The 25,015-nt window shown below is 43.2% G+C and overlaps 1 protein-coding gene across 1 annotated transcript in view; it reads right to left on the bottom strand.

Annotated features, from left to right (window-relative positions):
- The window catches only part of MAGI2 (membrane associated guanylate kinase, WW and PDZ domain containing 2), a 1,103,226-nt gene that overhangs the window by 140,779 nt on the left and 937,432 nt on the right, over window positions 1-25,015 (bottom strand). The window contains exon 10 of the mRNA XM_029910860.1: window positions 9,233-9,868. Coding sequence (XP_029766720.1) covers window positions 9,233-9,868 — 636 coding nt within the window. The remainder of the gene's footprint in view (window positions 1-9,232; window positions 9,869-25,015) is intronic.

Genomic DNA, 25,015 nt, shown 5'->3' with positions numbered 1-25,015 from the left:
CTGTTTTGCCTTTGCCATCAGTCTCTTGGCTGTCTCTATCACAGACTCTGCATTCCTATTGCTTTGTGGGTAACCAGGGGAAGATAGTATTGTATGTAAATACTCATTTGACACTGAATTGTTTGAGGTCTCCTGCAGCATACTGTGGCTCATTGTCAGAGCATAAAATGTCAGGTACGACATGTCTTGCAAAATGCACGTTTGGTTTCTTGATCATGGTTCTTACCTGAGAGTTGTCCAGATAGCCTATCTCTATGACAGAATATACCTGTGTTCAGACCCTACACACTATTGTAATAATTTCTGTAGAAGGCATGTCTTCTGCGGTATCATTTAAAAACTCATAATTGGTTGATCAATAATATCATGGCAAAATGTACAAAGCAGAATCATATGTGAAGTTATAAACGTAAGTTGAAATCATGACTAAAAGTATGATTTCCAGATAAATCTTGGGAGGGGCCAAACCAGTTCCTCAGACACAAAGGGCAATCTGATGGTGTAAACCAGGTGTAAACAAGGCTGATGGAAGCCAGGTGTAAACAAGGCTGATGGACCATTAAGTGCTAAGTGGCCATTCTTTGGCAGGAAAGGGGTAGAGGCAAAAATCTACATTCTAGTAAAGAAACAGCATGGAGTTTCCATCCATACAGATTGGTTGTCACCTTGCTCCCAGCTGGAAATGCTTCTCAAAGGGGAGACAGGACTACAAGAAAAAGGGGCAGACACCACAAGTCACCCCACCCCCAATTCCTGCCTGTTGCATTCATTGTGTCTGAAGAGACAAAGGAAGCAGCTGTTGGACTCTGGGGGAAGGGTACCGACCTAAAGAGTTTGGTTAGTAAGACTTCTGAAAGCATGTGGTGAGAAAACTTTGCTTTGAATCTAATAGAGTTTGTTAAGTTAGATACCAGTAAGCATTTTACCATTATTTTTCTTGTAACCGCTTTTGACTTTATGCCTCATTACTTGTATTCACTTAAAATCTCTCTCTTTGTAGTTAATACACTTTTTTGAATCAAATCCAGTATGCTTAAATTGAAGTGTCTGGGTAACTCCATTTGGGGTAACAAGTTATGGCATATTATACCCTTAAAGGACTAATGGACTCAGTATATTTGCACTGTCCAGGAGAGGGCTGGGTACTACAGGACATAGGTTTCTGGGTGAAAATCTGGGATTGGGAGTATGTTGGGGTCACCCTGTAATAATCATTAAGGCTGGTAAAAGCCACGGTGTGGCTGGATGGCTGCAGCACATACAGGCATAGCTGGGAATGACTTACATGCTGGAGGCTGTGAGCAGTCCAGGTTGGAGGCTACAGCAGCAAGGCATTGTAAAGGGCATCCTAGGTTACAGGGCAGGGGTGACACAGCTAATCATTAGTCTGGATTGTAGCCTGGTATGTTGCAAATTCCCAGAAACTGGTGCAGTAATCTACTCCCAGCATGTAGTTCCTGCCATTAAAAAGTGAATTTGTCTGTTCCGACATTTTTGCAGGGTTTGATTGGGATTTCTTGAGGCGGTATATAATCTCCTTCTGTTGTTGATCAGTATACTCTTTGCATACATCTCACTGTTCCATGTATGCTCTCAATTGGGCATTCGTGTCTCGCCCGTAGATACACCCCCAGGCTTATCTCAGGCATGCCTCTATCCCCAAGTGTGAAGTGTGTATCTGTCTCATGATATGAGCTCGTAAATCTGCTGGGATTACTGCTCAGTCTCCTTTAAACGGAACCCCATCTTGCACACACAGTTTATCCCTCACTTGGTAGTAGAGAGATGCCTCCTTTGGCGCTTGCTCCTTGCGATCCAGCCAACCCTCAAGTATGAAATGTTTTATTGCCTGTAGCACCCTTCCTGCTGGGCGCTGTATTAGATTGCCTGGAGCCTCCCATCAGAGATGAGAAGGTATTGTAGCATGTTGACAGATGGCTCTGTGGAACAGCAGACCGAGGCTGTGGTGTACTCTACCAGGTATGTCCTGCTCAGTGTATCTGCCACCAGCAGTGACTTTCCTGGGCAGTAACTTATCCTCACCCCATAGTGCTGGAGTCTGCTTGTGATCAGACTACACATCCACCTAGTGCCCAAAGGTGAGCTGATGGAATAGTTCCATTCCAAAAAGCACAGCCAGTAGCTCCTTTTCTGTTGGAGCATATCCCCTTTCGGTATCTATCAGAGCTCACCCGGACAATTCTATGGGCTTCTGGCTTTGCATCAGTGTGTCAGGGCAGTCAGGACTAAGGGTGAGAATCCACGTCAGGTTTCAGGGTCTGGGTCAGAAGGCAAAGTCCAAATCAAGCTGAGGTCAAAGCCAGGAGTTCAAGAGCAGGAATGGCCAAGGCAGCTACAGAAGATCCACACTGTTGCCTGGACACTTCCTGGAATGCCACTTGGGTTTATATAGGGCGAGGAGCCAGTCAGGAGCAGGGGCGGCTCCAGGCACCAGTGCACCAAGCGCGTGCCTGGGGCGGCAAGCCGCGGGGGGCGGCCTGCCAGTCACCATGAGGGCAGCAGTCAGGCTGCCTTTGGCGGCATGCCTGCGGGAGGTCTGCCGGTCCCATGGCTTCGGCGGAAATTCGGTGCTGGGTACGTCGAAGGCGCGGGACTGACGGACCTCCCGCAAGCGCGCCGCCGAAGCCTGCCTCACTGCCATGCTTGGGGCGGCAAAATACATAGAGCCGCCCCTGGTCAGGAGCCATGAGGCTGCTGTCTGTCAGACCCCTTGACGGGGGACTTCCCCTGGTCTGTGTCCACAGTGGGTTGTGAGCAGGGGAGAACAAGCTGGTTACAGTTGCTCTATTATGATCAAATCCATGGCTTGCACTGCCCTGCTGACCAGCAGTGGGTGAAACTCCTGTGTATGAACTACTATCAACTCTAAGTGATAACATCTCTTGTACAATAAAGCCATTCTGAGGTCAGTGGCAAATGCAGACTGTTAATAAGAAACCCACGATACATCACCAGCACTGAGTCACATTTCTCCAGTCTAATATTGATGCTTATCAGTGTTGCTGGGACTACATTTCAGCTGGTTCCGCAATCCAGCTAAAATTGAATTGGTCATTGATCTAATAGCAGTTGCAAATAAGCAGTTGAATGGCTAGACAGCCTTCTTCTGCAGTGCATGTTCAATGAGAGTCTTTGGATCTGCTAAAGTCACACTGCAGTTACCCTCCTCTTCAGTGGAAGTCTCTAGGTCCTGAGTTACAGCATGTACTGCTGCATTTTCCTTCCTGGGGTAGCTGCAGCATTGGGACATAAAGTGGTTCTGTTTCTAATGCCTTTTGCACCATTGCCCAGAGGGTGGGCATTTTTCTTTACGCCTTTCATGTTGTTTTCCACAGTATGTACACTGCAACATGTTGCCTGCATTCTTAGGGCTGGTCCACACTAAGCCCCCAGTTCGAACTAAGATACGCAACTTCAGCTACTTGAATAACATAGCTGAAGTCGAAGTACCTTAGTTCGAACTTAAAGGTACTTACTGCGGGTCCACACGCAGCAGGCAGGCTCCCCCGTCGACTCCGCCTACTCCTCTCGTGGAGCAGGATTACCGGCGTCGACGGCGAGCACTTCCGGGATTGTTTTATCGCGTCTAGAAAAGACACGATAAATCGATCCCAGAAGATCGATTGCTTGCCGCCGAACCAGCAGGTAAGTATAGACGTACCCTTAGTCAGTCTGTCTCTATCCTGCTTCCTGGGTTCTTTTAGCTTGAGCCAGTGTACTTGTTTTGCACTAGTGGCTGTTATTGTTATGAGCGTTTCCTTGGACTGTTGAGCAGCCATTGCCGTCTGGGAGGCATTTCTCTAGGTTTAGAGCTGTCTCTTGCAACAACCTCTCCTGTAAGCTGGAATCATGTGTCCCACAAATGATCCTGTCTGTAATTAGGGAATCTTCAATATCTCCAAAGTTACACATAGATGTCTGAATTCTCAGTTCTGTAACTTAAGTATCGATTCTCTCTTCTACTTCTTGGGTTTAAGGTAAAAATAGAGTATCTCTGTACAGGTTTATTCTGTCTGAGGTCACAGTACCCATCAAATACTCTTATCAACTGTTCCAGTGTTTTCATCATTATTCCTGGCACCCAATTCTTGTCCTTCCCCTCAATTAAATATCTATATCTATACACTTTACTTTCATTTTCTCATCTTTATCATGCACAGTCAGCGATGTATACAGATGAAGTTCTTGCTTTCATTGCTTCCATGCTTCCGCAAGGCTTTTTTTCCCCTGGAAAATCAGCATTCCTGTTGGTCTCAGTCCCTCCTTCTTCCCTGTTTGCTGTTTCCAAATACTGCTTTGTTTGCTTGTTAATCACACTCTCTTCCTTTCTGTAGGTCTCATTACACTAACCACTGCCACTATATTTCATGTACTGTGTACTGGATAATATCATGAAAAGACTTTGCACTTTTAAAACTAAGCTGGCACTTTATTAAGAACTGTTTACACAGATGCTTGAGCTGAAGCTAAGATACTATCCGTGTGCACATATACTGACTTCTGGGTGCCTCCTCTGAACTCTTCCCTCTCTCCATGTTCCATGCAGGTTGCTACAGAGGAGAAGCATGAGGTGTGAGCTGAATGTGGAAGGGAAGGTGGCAGAGCAAAATTGGATGGGTGGGTGCAAGCAATCTGGGTAATATTTTTTGTGCAGCCCACAAAACATGATTCCTCTCAATTTGCCAGATGGGTGTTTATATAGAGAAATAGAATCAGGCAGGATTTTTGGTATTTTTGCATTAGAATATCTATGAATGAATAAAATACTTACTCTGTCAAGTTTTTGTTCTTCCTTTCTTTTCCTTTTCTGCTTTTCCTTTTAGCTACTCTTTGTTCTCATGTATCCCGGAAAAATCTTTTGCCCTGTCAGTGTCTTTTCCTTCATTCTAACTTTTCTGCAGAATTACTAGTTCATTCTCTCTTTTATTTCTCTGTGTTCTCTCCCTTCTTTGTCATGGTCTCTCAATATTTTTCTCTCTCTCTCCACCACATCCCTCTGCTCTGTCTTTCCCTCTTTGTCTGTCATTGCTTTCACTGCTTTCTCTTTTGTCTCCTTCCCCAGTCTCTCCCACACTCCCTCCCCTACTCACTCTCCACCCTCCATTGTCTCCACTCACTCTGCCATGCTTTTACACACATATATATACAAACCTGCTGCCTCTCTGTCTCAGAAGAGGGGACGTCCAATTTTCCCTCACCCTCCAGCAAGGAGATGGGGACCATGATTTTAATTCTCCAAGTCAAGTTTTGTTTCTTTTTACCTTCAATCTCCCCCAACCTCAAGTCTTCTTTTATGTCTCATCAAGGGAATGGGCCAGGTGATGACTTTCTATCCCCTGCCCCAAGACAAGAGAAGGGTTGCTCTTCTGAGGTAGGTGTAGGAAGGATTTGGGAGATTGGCCAGCCAGAATTAGAGCTGAACTGGTTGGCAAGGAGGTAAGAACAGAGGAGCTTTAACTGCAGGCAGGAAGGAGCTCAGCTGGGCTGCCTACTGTACTTGATAAAAAGTTCTGTGTTCCCTGAGCACCACAACACTTCCTTAGATAAGCTGGTGTGGGCTTGTGCTGACCTGGCCACCTGTTAGTATTACGGGAAAAAATCAGGGGTACCGTAGATCTATCTCATTTTCTCTAGAGATGTAGCCAACCTGTGAAATGACAATATCAGACAAACAGATGAATTACTAATGCTGCTTTAGAAGTTATAATGTGAACACACAGGAAAATCAGGAGTTCTTCCTCCTCTCCACTTGGGAAAACACTAGCTTCTTTTTGACTTGTTTCATATCCCCTCACTTTTGGTCCAAAGGAAGTCCCATTTCTCCCCCCACTTAATTATTTTTGTTAAATGGCCATGCTACTGATCTTCTAAGTTTGAGGGCAAAGGGCTTTTGCCAATGCCATAGAATGACCCACCAGAAGATGCCTGTAGTGAATATATCTGTGAAGCAATGTCCACCCTTTTCACATAAGAATAAGGATAAGATTTTTTTGACCAGAGAGTGAGAGACAAGTCGCTTCTGAAACTCAATATGTCCCATTGCATCATATCATCAGGCCTTAGGTCAGCATGCATGAATAACTGATAAGGCCCCCAATAGGTGTATGCATCACACAACTTCTGTCCTCCAGCAAATAACGTAAATAAGAATAGTGTGCTTAGTCTTTGCAAAATGAGAAGCTAAAGACATGATGCATAGAGCAATGAAATAAAATGAGGCTACATTTCAACTGTCATCATGCACCCAAATAAAAAAATAAAGATGGCATACAAAAAGTAATGAAGACGTGTGCCTTGTTTTCATCGATGTCATAGATGAAATATTTTAGAATCATAGCAGGTTTAGATAAATATTTCTAGGGCTGTGTTTCATATTGAGGTTATCTTATCTGAATTGATCATAAAATCTCTTTCTCTGTTCATATTGGGATAACAAAGAGGCGGAAAGACAGATTTTTATTCAAGAAACTTTCTCTCTCATTTCTGTTAGATTATAACATTTTATAATCCTCCTGCTAGAAGACTGTTCCCTAAATTAAATTACTCCATTGCTTTGTCCAATTTTGCTTTGGATGACTCAGAACAATAGAGGACACCACCATTTCCTCTATGAGACTTTTTGAGAGTTTAATGAACGTGCACGAGGAAGTATTTCCCGACATTCAACCTAAATATTAATTTGTTTTATTTTGACCCATGACTCCTACTTATATCTCTGGTACTATGCTGAAAACTCCTATCCCTCCTTGGTGTTCATTACTGTTCACTTTCTAGTACTTGTAGACAGTTGTCCTCTTCTACATCATTGCTTTGCCAAGCTCTTGATAGACAGAAGAAAAGATGGGTAGCATGAATGCTTGTCAAAGCAATGATTAAGGGCATGTCTTCATGGCCATGATAAATAGCCACCACCGCCATTAATGCAGTGGCACCGATTTAGTGGCTATGGTGAAGATGTGCTAAGTCGATGGGACAGCACTATCCCGTCGATGTCTGTAATCCACCTCAACAAGAGGCAGAAGCCATGTCGACGGGAGAGCATCTCCCGTTGACATAGCATAGTGTAGATACTGTTGTAAGTTGATCTAAGATATGTCAAATTGGATTATGTTACTTAACTAGTGTAATTTAGATTGATTTACAGCTTAGTTTAGACCAGGCCTAAGAGGAAATTCCAGAGAGAGAAAGACTAACACCTTTATGGGCCACAGTGTATTGCCTTTGAAGGTTTTAACCACTATATTGCATTATAAGCTCATACTTAATTTGCTGTTCACTATCACTGTATTCCACTTTCTTCTTCCATTGAAGACGTATATTTTGGATAATTTCCCCCCAGAGAAGTGTTAGCTTGCATTTTTTCCACATTAAATCCTTTTTTGTTGTAATTCTAACCTCTCTAGTTCCCTTTATACTATATCTCACTACCCAATACATCCTCATTTATCATCATCTGCCACTTAAAACAATGTGTGGTTTACCCCGACTCTTCCAGTTTATTAATAGTGATGCTCAGTAAAACCAGACCTAAATCCAACTACTATAGCACCTTTTGGTCATCACTTGCTCCCTTCAAGTTCATATATCGCTATTTACCATTACTTTTTGCTCAGTCTTTCAGTCAATTTTCATTCCATGCAATACATGTCATATTCAATCTAATGGCAATTAATTTTTCATAGATGATTCTGAGAGGTATACTGGAGCAACTGCTTAGCTGAAGCCTACATATATTTAAATCTCCCTAAATTTTCTCCATCCATTAATTTGGTGATTTGAGAAAAAATAAGCAGGTTTCTCTGGCATGATTTGCACTAGGCTTTATAGGCCTTGGAATTCTAATGCTAAGTTTTTTTTTAACTGTGTTCACTTTTGTCATTTGCATACATTAATACTTATTTCACTTCTCATCCTCCTGCTTCTAAAAAAGAAATGATAAATATATTTTTCGTTAATCTATTTGTTTTACAGCAGAGTAATGTACATCTAATGACATGTGAATATGGATTACTAATTTAGAGTAAGTGCTATCATTTCCAGTGGTGTACTTTAATTAAAGGAACCAGTCCTAGTCTTCAGTTTACATCTTTACAAATTAGCCATTGGATGTTTATCATTAGGATTAACAAATCAGGAAAAAAGATCTGTTTTACTAAAATGTTAAAAGTAAAGAAATTAAAGGTCACCATACAGGTATTAAAAATAATTGGTTCTTACTATTGTTTCCTTATTCTACCCTCTCTGCCCCAACAGAACATACACAGGTTTATTATTATAGGGTTGCTCATGAACATGGAGCTGCTAGAAGCCCTTTTTTAAATAGACACAAAACACACTGACGTTTTTAGTTTTGGGGCAAAAATAAACAACCATTGTACATCAGTTTTTCAAAGGAGGAAAAATGTAGGTCAAATGGCCTAGCAAACTTGACAGTGTAGCTTTAAGTTTTGATAAATTCACATTTGTTCTGATTTTGATCTCCTTTATTTAACTAACACATCTGGGTTATACTTAAACCTTGTAGTGCTATGGGTTGGGACTCTTAGGGTATGTCTACACTGTAATAAACACCCACGGCTAGCTAGGATGACCAGATGTCCCAATTTTATAGGGACAGTCCCGATTTTGGGGGCTTTTTCTTATACAGGCACCTATTACCCCCCACCCCCTGTCCTGATTTTTTACACTTGCTATCTGGTCACCATATGGCTAGCCCATGTCAGCTGACTTGGGCTCGCGGGGCTTGGGCTACACAACTATAAAATTGCAGTGTAGACATTCCAGCCTGAGCCCGAAAGTCTACACTGCAATTTTATAACCCTGCAACCCGAGCCCCGCAAGCCCAAGTCAGCTGACATGGGCCAGCGGTGGATGTCTTATTGCAGTGTAAACATACCCTAAGAACTTGCAGGCAACCATCATGCAAACTATTAAATGCTAAAAAGGCCTGGGATGCCTTGGAGAGTGTGTTACACTTATACAGAGAGGGAGATTTTGACGTATGCTTAGAGCCTCAAAACACAGAAAAGGATGTACAATAAATGGTTACATTTTGCCTACAGTACTTATTATATATACACATTTTTTCAGAATAAATGATATTTCCTCCCAGAACAAACCATTTCCGATCCAGTACACAAGGATAAGTAGTCCCCATTGTTTAGAACTGTTCACATACATTTTTGTAATTGTACAGACTTTCTAGACTTACCTCCTCTATGGATAATCAAAGAAGTTTCACTTCCAACAGGACATTCTTTAAGTATATCCACTACTTCTGCATGGCTCAGGTTCTGTACATTCTGCTGGTTGATCTCAACAATGAGGTCACCTTCACACAAACCAGGACATCCCTGAATGTCTAGAATTTGCTTCACCCTCTGTCCTGTAGGACTGTCTGCTATAGTGAAGCCAAAGCCCTGGGCCCCTTTCACAATGGTTAAGGTCATGAGTTCAGCTTGGGTGGCCCCAGAAGAAGCCATTGATACATTATCATCATGAACAGGTGGTGGGAATGTGCTATCAAGCTGACTATCTGCTGGAATGGAGTGCAAGGGATGTGGTGGTCGATCTGTTACATCTGGAACAGATTGAGAGGTCCTAGAAATGTATTCCAAATAAGTTTCATAGTTATGTCTTCCATTTACCACTACCGGAGGCCTCTCCATTACTGCAAGTGGTGGCACCATGCTGTTGGCAGGATCTTCAGGATCAAAGGGCAAAGGGTATCCACGACATAGCACCAGGTTGACACTCTGACCAATAGGAACTGACTGGAAGAGTTTGACTACATCTGCGTGAGTATGCCCAAGGACACAAACTTCATTAATATAGACAATGACATCACCTAGAAAGAGAAAAAAATAGTGATGACATGAGAAAACTTCAATTACTATTGACACAAAAGGAATGGAATTTGTTTATGAGATCAGACATAGGAAATCCCATTCTACTAAAAAGTAAAATCAATTAGAGCAATATTCAGATCAATCAAAGGTGATACCAGGCTGCAATTTGTCTTCCTACAAAGATAAATGAGATAGTTCAATGCTGAAATAATTATAACAGAGCAACAGCTCTACTATAATTAAGGTTCAGACTAAAGGTTTCTGTCTAAATCTCAGCTCGTCTGAGTGCTCTGAAATCTACATGGTTACTCAGATTGCTTTAAAATTTGGGTGGTTTAAGGTTTTATTAGTGATCCAAAGCTGGGAACATTTGACCAAAGGACTAGTGAAATACAGTCCAACCCCTTTCCTTAAAGCTGAGTGATTCTGGCAACCCAGGGCTCAGATCACTGCACCAGAGTCCCAGCACTCAAAATTACCCCAACAGATCTCATGGCATCTACCAGCCCTTGGAAGGAAAATCAAAACATTATTTCAAAAAGATTGTGCTTCTCCAGTTAGGCTTGTTGTAAATCTCACATTCTTAATATCACACCCAATGGATTAAACTGAGCATGTGCAGAGAGACTGGCCAGCTATCTGGAAAACTATGTTTTCAGCATAGGACCTGAGTCACTCTGAGGGCATGGCACAGTCACTGAATCTGAGCATCACCCCAGGTATTGAGAGTTCAAATCCTACCTAGAGCAGAAATCTTAAGTCGAACAAACCAAAAAAAGAAGCAGGGATATTACTTCAATCTGCTTCTGTCAAGGGGGGAAATGTAATATGAGTACAGCTGAAGGTGCTGAAATTATTCTTTTTAAAAGAAAATAAATTACACAAGCAAATGTTTGCTGGGAGGGGAGGGTGATTAGGAGAGGAAGAGTAGGTGGGAATAGGAGGAGAGGGTTTGGGGGATCAGGGATGATGAGGGCTAGCAGGTGGGGTAGGACACTGGGAAAGGAGATGGGGGTGAATGATGGGAACTGGGGTAGAATATGGGCAGGGGCACCTGTCAGCTCCACATTTCCCTGCTGGGTATATGCCGTGGCAGTTCACACATCACATAGCTATTGTTTCAGGCTGTATTCATCTCCATCGGGTACTCTTTTTCAGAGATGAATCTTATTGAGATGAATAGGCCATTTAACATCTCTCAAAATCTGCAACCATGAAGTGTGAACCCACCCTGGGAAGAAATCTGAGAATGAACTGTAAACATTTGGGAAAAATCTGCCTCTCTCAAGGTTTTTATGTATTTATTATTCATTTTGGTTAATGTAATCTGAGTACAGCAGAATATTCAGAAGGCACTGGGATGGGAGGGGTGATTGGGGTGCAAGAAGAGGTGGTAATAGGGGAAGAGAGGCTTGGGTCTGCAGCAAGGGATGAAAAATATTATGGAGTCGGGGATAAATGGGAATGGGCGCTAGGGAAGGGAAGAGGGGCTGGGGGCCTCAAATAAGAGGGAGGGTTTAGGGGGAGTGGCAGAGGAGAGGATGGGAGGGGGTTGGAGAGTATAGAGGATAGCAGAGAAGTTTAGGGGTCTGCGTGCTGGAATCTGTAGGGGTCTCAGTTCCTCTCCCAGCCCACTGTGTGCTCTGGAGAACCCTGCTCCTCAGGCAGTGTCTAAGCCCCTCTCCCTACCCCTCCATGTGAGCTGGGATCTGAGGTTGGGAGACTGAAGGTCATGCAAATTTACACATCTGAAATCGGGAAAATGAATACATCTCTACCTCGATATAACGCTGTCCTCGGGAGCCAAAAAATCTTACCGCGTTATAGGTGAAACCGCATTATATCGAACTTGCTTTATAATGCAAGAGTGCCCGCCCGGAGCACGGCTTTACCGCGTTATATCTGAATTCGTGTTATATCGGGTTGCGTTATATCGGTGTAGAGGTGTAGCTATATATCATCCCTGTGCGGGGTTGGGATCAGGGGCTGGCCAGGGGTTTGCGGGAAAGACCCAGTTTGGAGGAGGGGCTGACTGCGTGGACCTGAGGCATGGCTGGGGAAGCCTGGCTGAAGCAGGGGGCAGGAGTCCCAGCTGGAGGATAGTTAGTGTTGGGAGTGAAGGTCTGTGCTCAGTGTGCAGCTCACGCTACACAACTAAGGTAGTGTGCAGGCCTCCGGGAAACTGCTGCCTGGATATGTGTACGCAGCTGCATGGGACAGGAGACAGCAAGGAGCAACTTAGATGTTAATGGCTTTTCCAGTGCCAACTAATGGCTTAATGGGAAGGGAGGGGGAGCTGGAAATGTTGGCGGGCTGGGGAGGGTGGCGCTACATGTGGCAGAGAATGGAGAAGGAGAGAGACATACCAGTCTTCTCTCGCCTGCTGAAAGTTACTGTAACTGCCGTACTATAAAACTGCCAAGAGCGTGGGACACAGACCATGGATGAAATGTCCCTCACCAGCCCCGTAAGCAATTACACATTGCAAACATTTCAAAGGGCAACCATGACCTCTACTCCACTATTACAAAATGTCCAGGAGGAGGGAGGGGCACAGAGGAAATTCTATAAGCAATCATGTGGCCTAGTGGAAAGACTACTGGACTGGGACTATTCCTAGCTGTGCCACTGGCATCCTGGGTGGCCTTGGGGAAATCACTTAACCTCTCCATGCCTCAGTTTCCCCTTTGTACAATGGGGATGATGATGTAAAGTTATTTGAGATCTAGCTAATAAAAACACTATATAAAAGCTAGTTCTTTTAATTATTACCTAAACACAGCAGCACATCAGCTGAAAACCTGGGTGAGGATTACAACTGTCTAAATGAACACCAACTGCTAACAACAAACATTTCCCTGCTTAAGTAATTAGGAAATTAAATGGCACAAAGCTTGTTACCACAGAGTTAAGGTTGCCTGGTGATAGCTTGTGCCCTTCCAGAATGTCAGGGTCACAAAACTCAAACTTCTGAAAACCAGGAAATACAGAGTTTAAGGTAAATGCCCACACAATCTTAACTCTGCCCTCTTTGAATGATGCCCCAATACACCCAGAACATACACAATCCCACTCCGCCCTTTCACTAAAATGGTGAGGTGCCACCTATGCTTCCCCTACGCTCTAACACTGAGCCTACTGCCCCAACAGAATACCACACTTGGAAAATTTAATAACCACTTCAGACCTATTTACAAGCCCTTTACACTTCCACATAGGGCAGGGGTTCTCAAACTTCATTGTACTGTGACACCCTTCTGACAACAAAAATTACTTCATGACCCCAGGATGGGGGACCAAAACCTGAGCCTGCCCAAGCCCCACTGCCTGTGTGGGGGGGGGGGAGTAATAAAGCACAAGCCCCACCGCTTCGGGCGGGGGAGACCAAAGCTGAAGCTCAAGGGCTTCAGCCTCTAGTCACAGGGCCTGGAACCTGAGCCGTGCCGCCCAGGGCTGAAGCCCTCGGGCTTTGGCTTCGGCCCTGGGCAGTGGAGCTCGGGCTTCAGCCCCGGGCCCCAGCAAGTCTAAGCCAGCCCTAGTAACCCCATTCAAAGGTGGTCACGACCCACTTTGGGGTCCGTACCCACAGTCTGAGAACCCCTGACACATGATACCACCTAAACTCATACTTTCCTCTAGCCAACATTAAATCCACAGACTGCACTCATATCCGGGGGTGCTGGAACTATTTTTATAGTGGGGATGCTGAGAGCCATTGAACCAAATGGTAAACTCCGTATATAATGGAAACTGCTTCAAGCCAGGGGGTATGGCAGCACCCCCAGCACCTATGCTCAGATTCCCCCCCTCACTATTTATAATACCCCGGCAATAAAACCCCAGTGCACTGTTACTTGCACATGCTACACAATTCAGTAGTGAAATTATGCATGCTGGAAACTCAAGGTACGTACAAATCTCTTTCCTTTGATCATACACATGGGGGTGGGGGGAGAGGAAACGGGACTCAGCCCCAGATCTCCTCATAGCACAATCACAGCTCTATGATGCTTCTCAAACTAATCACCAAATTTCCTCATATCACAATCACAGCTCTTCCAAACTGCCTTCCTCCTTACCCAGGGGTGCTCAACCCCCGCTCCACCCCACTGAAGAAAAGTAGTTCAAAAATAAGTTTCAGTTGACTTAGGTGTCTTCCCATGATCAGGACTGGTCAATATATTGATGATTATCAATAAATATTCATATTATGGTAGAACCTACAGGCCATAGCCTGGATTAAAATAAATAGCAACTTATTTATCCACACAATAGCAAAAGTTCTTACTAGCCTATTTTTGTTTCCACTTGCAATAAAGCTAAAATGGCATGCATCTTTTATAACACAGAAAATGGTTGTGTGGTCAGAATAATCATCAAGCTACAGTAGTGTTGTAAGTGACAATATTTTTATTTTTCTGCAATTAAGTTATGTACCAATAAACTATGATAGCTCTAGGTTCACTGCCAGATCCATAGCTTAATTATTTGAGCTAAAATAATACACTATGCACTATCAATTTTATGTTTTAATGGTACCTCAAAATTCAGTAATGAAATTAGGATTTTTTTTACGACTGGAATTTCTTTCGATGAATTTATGAAATTGTTTCCTGGAAGCACCCTAATCACAAATCTAATCAAGTGAGTAGAGGAAAAAGAACAAGAAGCCACTACAGGAAAAGGAAAGAATATTGTGTATGTAAAAATGAATTGGTCAGTTCACAATGATCAGAGTGTCTAACAACCTGACAGCAGTTAATTGCATACTTTTAAAATTCACATCCATAAGTGGTGATTCATGTACAGATTTCTTCAAAGGGGGGACAAGCAAGCAAATGCTGACAGATTTTGTTGAAATGTTTGAGAATAATATCCAGAGAATGACACATACTGCCTGAATATGCATCATAAACAGGTCTCATAAAATACAGGTTGAAAGAGGAAGTTTAGTTAAAAAGAAATGCATAGGAAGCTCTGTGAGAACAGAGATGATGCTGACTTACACAGATGCTGCAGACAATTTATAGTTTTAAATCTGACCTTTTAGAACAGGGGTCGGCAACCTTTCAGAAGTGGTGTGCCAAGTCTTCATTTATTCATGCTAATTTAAGGTTTCGCATGCCAGTAATATATTTTAATGTTTTTAGAAGGTCTCTTTCTATAAGTCTATAATATATAACTAAACTATTGTTGTATGTAAAGTAAATAAGGTTTTAAAAATGTTTAAGAAGCTTCATTTAAAATTAAATTAAAATGCAGAGTCCCCCGGACCGGTGGCCAGGACCCAGGCAGTGTGAGTGCCACTGAAAATCAGCTCGCGTGCTGCCTTTGGCACACGTGCCATAGGTTGCCTACCCCTGTTTCAGAAGTTAAGTAAACAAAATACTGTACTGAATAAAAGTGACAATTGCTGCATTTTATCTTTATTTGCGATCTAGTTCTTGTTTTAATCTTTATTTGAAAACTTCTTTCTAAAGAGATCAGACTTTGAATGTCATGTATCTAACACATGATTAAAGAGACAGTTAACTTGAAAGTCACCATTCTGTCAGATATGTTTGTACCTACTGTTGTTACAAGTAACACCTAACATTGTTGTTAGTGAAAGAAACTAAAAAAACAAACATTCTTTGGGCTTTTTTTCCAGTTTGTTCACTTTGTGCATTTGACAGCACATTGTGTAGAGTCAGTTTCATAGTTTTGTTGATTCTCAACTACAATTCCTGTTTCATGAACTAGCATGATGGCATCACGCCCATGCACTGATCCTGAGTTTGTTCCATATATGGTCTAATGGACAAGGAACTGAATTAGAAGTCAGAAGACCTGGGTCTATTCCTTGCCTCTACCACTGGCCTGCTGCATGACAATGGGAAAATCACGTTGCCTTTCTATGTCTATTTCCCATCCCACCCTTTGGCTGTCTTGCCTCTAGACTTCAAGTTGAGGCAGGGACTGCCTCTCTGTTTTTCTGTCCTATCATAATGGTGCTCTGATCTCAGTTGTTGACTTCTAGATGCCAGTATAATACAAATAATATCAGAATGTATATTTTTAATTAGTCAGTTCAAAAAAATTCAAGTTGACATGTTCAAGGGTCCCTTTAAGCACCACTTGGATACTAGGAGCTGGCCCAGTGCACCCCCATTATTAGCTAATATTGTCCCAATTAACCATAAGTCATTACAATTCACTTCCATTACTAAGATGATTTCCAAGTATATGTATTATTAAAGCAGCTCTCCTAAAAGAGCACATTCCAATTAAGAGGAGCATTGTATAAACATAATTTACAAACAAAAAAGGGCACCCTTTTTTCACATGGACAGATCTTTTCAAATCCTGTTAGAATTGCTCTGGAAATAATTCCACATTACCCATTCCATTCACCTTATTTGTGAAAGTTTAAAAAATGCTTGTGAATAGAATTTTCTATTCTAATATCTGCCTCCGTAACTGTTGCACATAGTAGGGGCGGGTGTAGCACATACCGTTCAGGTGAGAACTCCCCTCTGCAAGGTTCTGGAGTCAGGCAAAATGCTTCCAAGTAGTGAGGGCCAGAGCAGCCCCCTTGCAACTTTTGTATCAATGCATCTTTTTCTTCCTTTCCAGAGTGCTGACCAGTGCACAGAGATGTGGTGATCATGGCCCTGTTTTCATTCCTCTTCTCTTGCTATCCTCCTACTCAGTCAGTGAAGGGCTTTGGATTAAGGCTATTTACTCCATAGGGACAGGGAAATCATCTTGTGCCTTCTTCTTCTTCTTCCCCTTATGCATGTATGCAGGGTTAGTCACAATCTAATCCTCAAAATAATATTGTCTTCATAAACTAGGAAACCACACTGGCTAATTCAGTAGTGGGCAAAACTGCCCGGGAAAAGAACAACCCGAGAAAAATTCAACCAAAATTCAGAATCAAATCTGAAAGGTTTGGATAACAATCCCCATCTCCAGAATCTATCCCCTCTCTTCCCCCCAGCAAACAAAGCTGAACCAAAACCAATCACCACAAGATTGCACCAGACTGTGCGGTCTTTTCTGAGTCAGCAGCTCTTTTAAGGTTTCTTGGGCTTCTATGGGGTGTTAGGTGAACATTGTATTCTGGATTGCCTTTGAGATGTGAGAGTCATGGAGTTAATGCAAGCTGAAGATAACATTTGATGTAGCAGTGACTTCTAAACCTTCTGAGACCCACAATGTCCATGCTACAAACTTACACGGAGATGGGAACGCTGAAGGCTAAGAAAGTGGAGATGCAAAGCAAGGGCTGGAGGAGAAACACTGGATGGAGGCATGAGTTATAGAATCCAATCCAGCTGAACGTGACTGTACCCAAAGAGACAGGAGAAGAGGTTCAGGCCGTGGAACGTGAAGGAGGATAACATCTCAAGTAATTTAGATAAGCCTCTGAGCTTTAGGAGCTTCTCCAAACCAAACCCAGTTTCCAGACCTTTTGAGGTTTGCTCATCACTAATTCCAAAGTCATGTCTCCTAGGTCCTTGTGATATGACAAAACTAACAAACAACTAGCAATGTTTGCTCAGCAGAAAAGCCCAGCCTTTGGCAGCAAGAGGCATTGTTTGTCAGCATTAAAGAGTCAATGTCATAATCAGGCAAAGTTTAAAAATATATTTTAGGAAGACAACTCACATGTCATTTATCTTTCCTGCACTTCCTTTCCTACTGCTCATAATAATAACTGGTACATTTGGACAAAGATAGCAGCATTCTCCTTTTCAGTTAGCTTATTCTACCACAATGATTCATTCAGTGAGCCACAATCTTGTTCCTGATATCACAATCATTCCCATGGTGAGGAGTTCTGATTAGGGCTGTGCAAAACATTTGCACCAAGCCTCAACATTTGCCTGGCTTTTAGGCTTGATATGTGAAAATGGGTGGAGGTTGTTTACATACACACCCATATAATTCATTAGTCTTACTTCCCCATCTAGTTCCCCCTCCCCGCCATTATTCCTCCCTCTCTAACAGGCTGCAGGACTTGTCCACATCTCCTTAGATCTCTTGTTGAAGGGGAGAAGGTGGGAGAAGTATGAATATGGAGAGGACCCTCTAGAAGAAGTGGAAGAGTCATTTATTTTTCTAGGCTAGAGTTCATTATTCCAACTCCATCACTGATTCCACATGTCCATCCCTATAAGAACAGATTCCTGCATCTGGTTCAAAATCCAAGGGCCAAATTCAGAAGTGAGTCTAAGGAAATCTGAGCAAGTCTAGAGGGAGTCTGAGTTTGTTTAATTTACACTTTCTTCCAGTCCCCTCTGTCACTGCTATGCCAATTTAGACACTCTAGACTAACTTACGTATTCAGAGTCCCTTAGACTCAAAGGTCTGATTTCAGAGACAATATTTAAGTTAACTTAGTCTCCCTTTACACAGCCTGAGGCCTGGTCTACACTAGAAAATAAAGTTAGCTTAACTACATCGCTCAGTGGTGTGAAAAATCCACATCCCTCAGCTTAGATCCATTGACCTAGCTACTGCCTGTTGGGGAGATGGATTACCTATGCCAACAGGAGAATCCCTCCTGTGGGTGTAGGCAGTGCCGCTATAGCGTTTCAAGTGTCGACAAGCCCTTAGAGTTATTTACACCAATCTCTAAGGGAGTTGAAAATGATGCTATTTACTCACAAATTAGCTTGGAGTAAATTAATATGGTTTCTACTCTAATTTAACGTACACCTCCTTACGGTTCCTCAGTATGTATGTTACCCTAATTTAGCCTCCATCAGAGTTTGGTAGCGCATGTGTAAATACTAGCTATACGGAACTGAGAAGGAGTCAAAGGGTATTTCTACACTGGAGCTGAAGATATAATTTCCAGCTCAGGTAGATATACCCATGCTAGCTTTGACTGAAGCTTAGGATTCAGAAGGGATTGTACTCAGGACAGCTAGCCTGTCCCACTGCCCATGCAGCCATGGCTACACTGCTATTTTTTTAGTATGCCAGCCCGATCAGAGCTAGACAGGTATGTGGAAAAGAGCTGGAAATGATACCTCCAGCTCCAGTGTAGACTACACTACACTACAGACTTAAGTCAACCTATGTTAGGTCAACTTACAGCCACCACAGTAATTAGTCCAGTGGCTGATGTCCACACTTCCTCCTTCTGTCTGTGGGGCGTGTCCTCACCAGGAGTGCTTCCACCGACTGGAGGGGCAGTGTGGGGCGCTGAGAGCCAGACAGTCAACAGCCAATGTAAGTAATACAGTGTCTACAGAGATACTGTGTGGCCCTAACTACACCGACATAAGCCTTACGCCTCTTGTGGAGGTGGAGTTATGATGTTGGTGTAGTAGGGCACTTACGTTGGCGGGACGAGGCTGTAGTGTGTACACTGACATAATTAGATTGAAGTAAGCTGACTTATGTTGACCTAAATGTGTAATGTAAACCAGGACTAAGTCAATGCACATCACCTCTGAATTTGGCTCCGCAACTCTGTACCATTCTGCTCCTGCCTACCTCTCAGATTTCCTTTGCTCTTAATCCTAGCTTTTATACCTGAGCGTCTACTCATTTGTCTTGATACTCCCTTTCTTTTTCTCCAATTAATATCTCTGTTGCTTCTTTCATCCTGACCATCCCCCCAGTGCCTGGGACAGCCTCCCTCTTCCTGTGTACCAAGCAGTAATGCTCTCCTCCTTCAGATATATTTCCAATTAACTTCTTCTAGTGAGCCTCCCTCTAACTGTTTATCTGTTCCTACTCTCATGCCCAAACTATATATTTAAAATATTTTTTTAAAAAATGACCTACACACACTGTATATGCTTTGGAACTAACAAAATAAAAACAAAGGAGAAGCAGGTTTATTCAAAAGGTGTGTTTAGCCACACACTCAATTGCCATGTACTTATCCTTTCCCAACATTGCTGGGCCAGATTCTGTTCTATTATATAGATGTGACTACAGATTTTAGTTTATTGGCTTTAGAGGAGTTACTGTGACTTTACACTGGTGTCACAGAGCAGAAGTTAACCCTACATTTGAATAGTTCTTTAAGTTTGCCTGAACAGATATAGCTTTTAAAATGCCGTGGAAGATCAAAGTATGAGGAAATTTAGACACTATCTGCTCACATTGGGTGTTGCACCTGGCAGTCATTTACACTCAAGCAAACAACTGCAAATGATCATGTGGTTATAGAGCTTGTCCCAAATCTCTATGATAAGATTTTAAAAAGTAACTACAGCTAGGCTCCTACATCCATATTTAGCCTCGTAAATCAGTGGCATGATTTTCCTTTTTCAAAATCTCAGCCCTTATTCCTACTAATACTAATCACTTTTAAAAAGGAAATGATATGGCTCAGTTGTAATCAAATGTTAAGGGAGATTTTAGAGTAAGATGGATATCTTCTATTTGTTTCTACTGGCCTATTAAAAATACCTGCCACAACAAGGTATAACTTACTTCTTTTACAAATGAATGTTGAATCAATTGCTAAAATGTGCAGCACATAATCTCCCAGGAGTGCGTATCTATAAAAGCAGCAGCTATCGATTGGAAGAGAGCTGTATACTTAAAACTTTAGACCCTCCTATTAGCTTTAAAACAGATTTATCTAATAGACAATATTATTGCAGTCACCCATCAAATTAAACAGGCACAGTGAAATGGAAAGTGCTGCTGAGAGATCCATAAATCCATGGCTGCTTCTATAAAGAAGTTCTATGCTATCAGCTCTGCTTGATGCTATAATGGAACACTGAGCGGCTCATCAGAATATCTGAATAGCTCTTCTGCCACTGGCATGGAAGTCATGTGCTCTCGGCGTCCACCGTATGCAGAAACTTACCTAATTCCTGACATCAAACTCTATGTAGCTGCCAAGCTGCTACTAGCTTGTGGATGGCAGGTGTCCCAGCACCTACATCAAGTTTCATGCAGCCTCAAAGATGGATCACTATAGTCGTGTTTCATTGCACTGTGGCCTCCACTCTCTTCCACAGCTGTTGGCAAACATTATTTTCCTCGTTGGATTCAAAGAGCAAAATGCCTTTTGTTGCACTAACATTTGCCTCTGGCTGGAAACTTGGTGTCACATGCAATCCAGACCCATGAGAGGTTGTGTCATCGCCTGCCCTGTAACCTTGGGTGCCTCACAGTGCTTTGCTGTTGTAGCTCTTAACCTGGGCTGTTCGCATACAGCTTAACAGCATGCAGGTCACACCCTCAGTGTCTGTGTATAGCTACAGCCTTGACCCAGCAATTATGACCCCGACAACTTGTCAGCAGCACTCTGGCTTCCACCAGCCTTGGTTACTACTTGCAGAGTGGGCGCAACACACTCCCAGTCCCAATTTCCCCCCAAAACGGGTGTTTTACAAGCACAAGGCATTAAAGTTAGAAATGGTTACAAGAGAAATAAAGATACAACGCTTTCTAGTAGCTAAAACTTAACAAGCTGGACTTGGTTCACGGTAAAATCCTTACCGGATGATCCCAGCAACAAGGCTGATCAAATTCTCAGGTTAAGATCTCCCCCCTCCCACACCCAGAGTCAAAGGGCAGTTTCCTTTGTCTTCTTAGGTGAAAGAGAGAGATAGGGAGAGAGATATCTTGGGGTTTTCTGCTCCTTTCTTTTATAGTCTAGGTAAGCTTTGAGGTGGATTCTTCTTAGGGTTACCCCTCAAAGCAAAGTTTATTCAAACAGTAAAGAAGGCAACATAGACTATGGTGGTATAGGATGCTTCATGTTCTTTCTTTTCACCCATGTTTGCTGAAATGCAAATTTGCTTTGTGTCCTGCCATCTCCTCTTCCTGCTATCTTGAGGACCCAGTTTACTACTTATATGTAAGGCTACGTTTTAGTCATGGGTATTTTTAATAAAGGTCACAGACAGGTCACAGGCAGTAAGCAAAAATTCATGGGCTGTGACCTGTCCATGACTTTTACTAAAAATACCCGTGACTGCCCTGGGGGGGCAATCTGGGGGTTCCGGGGGTGCTGGGGGAGGTGGCCCAGGGGACCCCGCTGGTGGTGGTGGTGGGGGGTGGGAGTGCAGCCCAGGACCCCCGCAGTTGGCGGGGCTGTCAGGGGCTTCCTACCCGGCTCCATGTCCCTGCAGCTCCTAGGCGGTGGATGGGTCAGGGGGCTCGGCGCGCTGCTCCTGCCACAAGCACCGGCTGCCGCAGCTCCCATTGGCCAGGAATCACAGCCAATGGAAGCTGCGGGGGTGGAGCCTGCGGGCATAAGCAGTGGCACAGAGCACCCTCCCCCCCAGCTCCTTTGCCGCCTAGGAGCTGCAGGGCCGTGGGAGCCGGGGAACTTCCCATCCCAAGGTAAGCCCCCCCCCAACTCCCTGCCCCCTCCCCCACACCTAAACTGCTGCTGGCTCAGGGGCTGCCCATCTCGTGCAGTCCCTGAGTCAGCACCAGCGGCGACAGCAGTCATAGAATCATGAATCATAGAATATTAGGGTTGGAAGAGACCTAAGGAGGTCATCTAGTCCAATCCCCTGCTCAAAGCAGGACCAACACCAACTAAATCATCCCAGCCAGAGCTTTGTCAAACCAGGCCTTAAAAACCTCTAAGGATGGAGATTCCACCACCTCCCTAGGTAACCCATTCCAGTGCTTCACCACCCTCCTAGTGAAATAGTGTTTCCTAATATCCAACCTAGACCTCACCCACTGCAACTTGAGACCATTGCTCCTTGTTCGGTCATCTGCCACTACTGAGAACAGCCTAGCTCCATCCTCTTTGGAATCCCCCTTCAGGTAGTTGAAGGCTGCTATCTAATCCCCTCTCACTCTTCTCTTCTGCAGACTAAATAACCCCAGTTCCCTCAGCCTCTCCTCATAGGTCATGTGCCCCAGCCCCCTAATCATTTTCATTGCCCTCCGCTGGACTTTAATTTGTCCACATCCCTTCTGTAGTGGGGATGAAAACTGTATGCAATACTCCAAGTGTGGCCTCACCAATGTCGAATAGAGGGGAATAATCACTTTGCTTGATCTGCTGGCAATGCTCCTACTAATACAGCCCAATATACAGTTGGCCTTCTTGGCAACAAGGGCACACTGCTGACTCATATCCAGCTTCTTGTCCACTGTAATCCCCAGGTTCTTTTCTGCAGAACTGCTGCTTAGCCAGTCGGTACCCAGCCTGTAGTGGTGCATGGGATTCTTCCTTCCTAAGTGCAGGACTCTGCACTTGTCCTTGTTGAACCTCATTAGATTTCTTTTGGCCCAAGCCTTCAATTTGTCTAGGTCACTCTGGACCCTATCCCTACCTTCCAGCGTTTCTACCTCTCCCCCAAGCTTAGTGTCATCTGAGAACTTGCTGAGTGTGCAATCAATCCCATCATCCAGATCATTAATAAAGATGTTGAACAAAACCGGCCCCAGGACCGACCCCTGGGGCACTCTGCTTGACACTGGCTGCCAACTAGACATGGAGCCGTTGTCACTACCCGTTGAGCCCGACAATCTAGCCAGCTTTCTAGCCACTTTATAGTCCATTCATCCAATCCATATTTTTTTAACTTGCTGGCAAGAATACTGTGGGAGACTGTATCAAAAGGTTTGCTAAAGTCAAGATATATCTTCCGTGACCTCTGTAACAGACTCGCAGCCTTACTTATATGTAAACTGAGGTAAACACACATTTCTTTGTTCAGGATACTTCTGCCTGTAGAGAGCGGTGTGGTTTTGAACATGTGCTAAGAACATCACACGGGGATTTCATTACTTTACATAGAATATTGCTGCCTACAATTCACCACGATCTATTGACCAGTGAGTTATGAGTTTTCAAATGATACTTCACTAGGTGGATTATTACAATACAGACACTCCCCGGGTTACGCAAACCCGATTTATGAAAATCCGCACTTACAGAAAAAGTTCTGTAAGTTCCATAAGCTTTTTTTTTGCGTAATTGTCAGGTATACGTTCCCAACTTATGCAAAATTCGATTTATGCAAGGTGTTCCAGAACGGAACGCTTGCGTAAGTCGGGGAGCGTCTGTAGTATGTAGGATATGAATACAGGGATGCTTTCGGTCAGACCTGCCCATCAAGACAGCCTCACAAAGCTTTAGTGTAGACACTACCTATGCTGACAGGAGGGGTTCTCCTGTCGGCGCAGGTAATCCACCTCCCTGAGAGGCACTAACTATGTTGATGGAAGAATTCTTCCATCACCCTAATGCTGTCTACATGGGAGCTAGGTTGGCTTAACTGCGTCGCTCAGGACTGTGGATTTTTCACACCCCTGAGTGTTGTATCTGAGTTGACCTAACTTTTTTGTGTAGACTAGGCATTATATTTAAGATTGCACAGGAATAATTCTGCTCATAATTACACTTGTACAACCCCCTAAAGCCAATAAGGTTACAAAGGTTTACAGCACACATATATAACTAAGGATAAAATTTGGCCCTGCAACTGGAACTCTTGATGTGCGAGGCAGGACAGAATCTAGTTCACTCTCCCAGTTTGCTTGCTCTGAGGGGCTAACAGGAGTAAAAGAAAAAAAAAAGTAAAACCTTTCACACACACCCCTTCCCTTCCTCCCCGCTCAGGTAAGTAGAGGTGATTTTAAATACATGGTAAAATCAGATCTGTTAAATAAGCAGGTGCCATTTTACACAGTCAATTTTTTGAGTAGAACTCCATTTTAATTTTACTCTGACCCAATGCATGCGCCTAATTAAAAAGCTGGCTTTTCAAAAATTTTGTGCTTAACCAGCATGCATCCGGTAATTACACTCAGGCAGATGTGGATTAGTCGAAGAAACTATTTACATTTCTTTTGTATTTTGCATATAGTGGTAAGAGCTATTTAAATAGATGCATTTAATTTTTTTGGAAAGGAAGAATAAAATAAATTCAGAGAGAATCTAAAGACCCTGATTATTTGCTGATCTGGTAAACATGAAAAACTGCAGATTAAAGCTAAGTAAAGCAATAAAAAAAGAACATATATTGCAAAGCTCCAATGAGCAGGCATACTGTCTGCCTAGTTAGACAGTTTTTTCACTTCAAGAATCTGATAGCATAAAATGGATGGTAAAGCCACCACTTTACAAAAAATATAATGAATTTTAAACAAAATGTGATGTATAATTTGCAGGAGAGACCTGATAAAATGGAAAACAGGCCCTGTTT

Source organism: Terrapene carolina, unplaced genomic scaffold, assembly GCF_002925995.2.
Source record: "Terrapene carolina triunguis isolate 2854851 unplaced genomic scaffold, T_m_triunguis-2.0 Scaffold68, whole genome shotgun sequence".
Taxonomy (NCBI): domain Eukaryota; kingdom Metazoa; phylum Chordata; order Testudines; family Emydidae; genus Terrapene; species Terrapene triunguis.
This window is presented reverse-complemented; position numbering and strand designations above follow the sequence as displayed.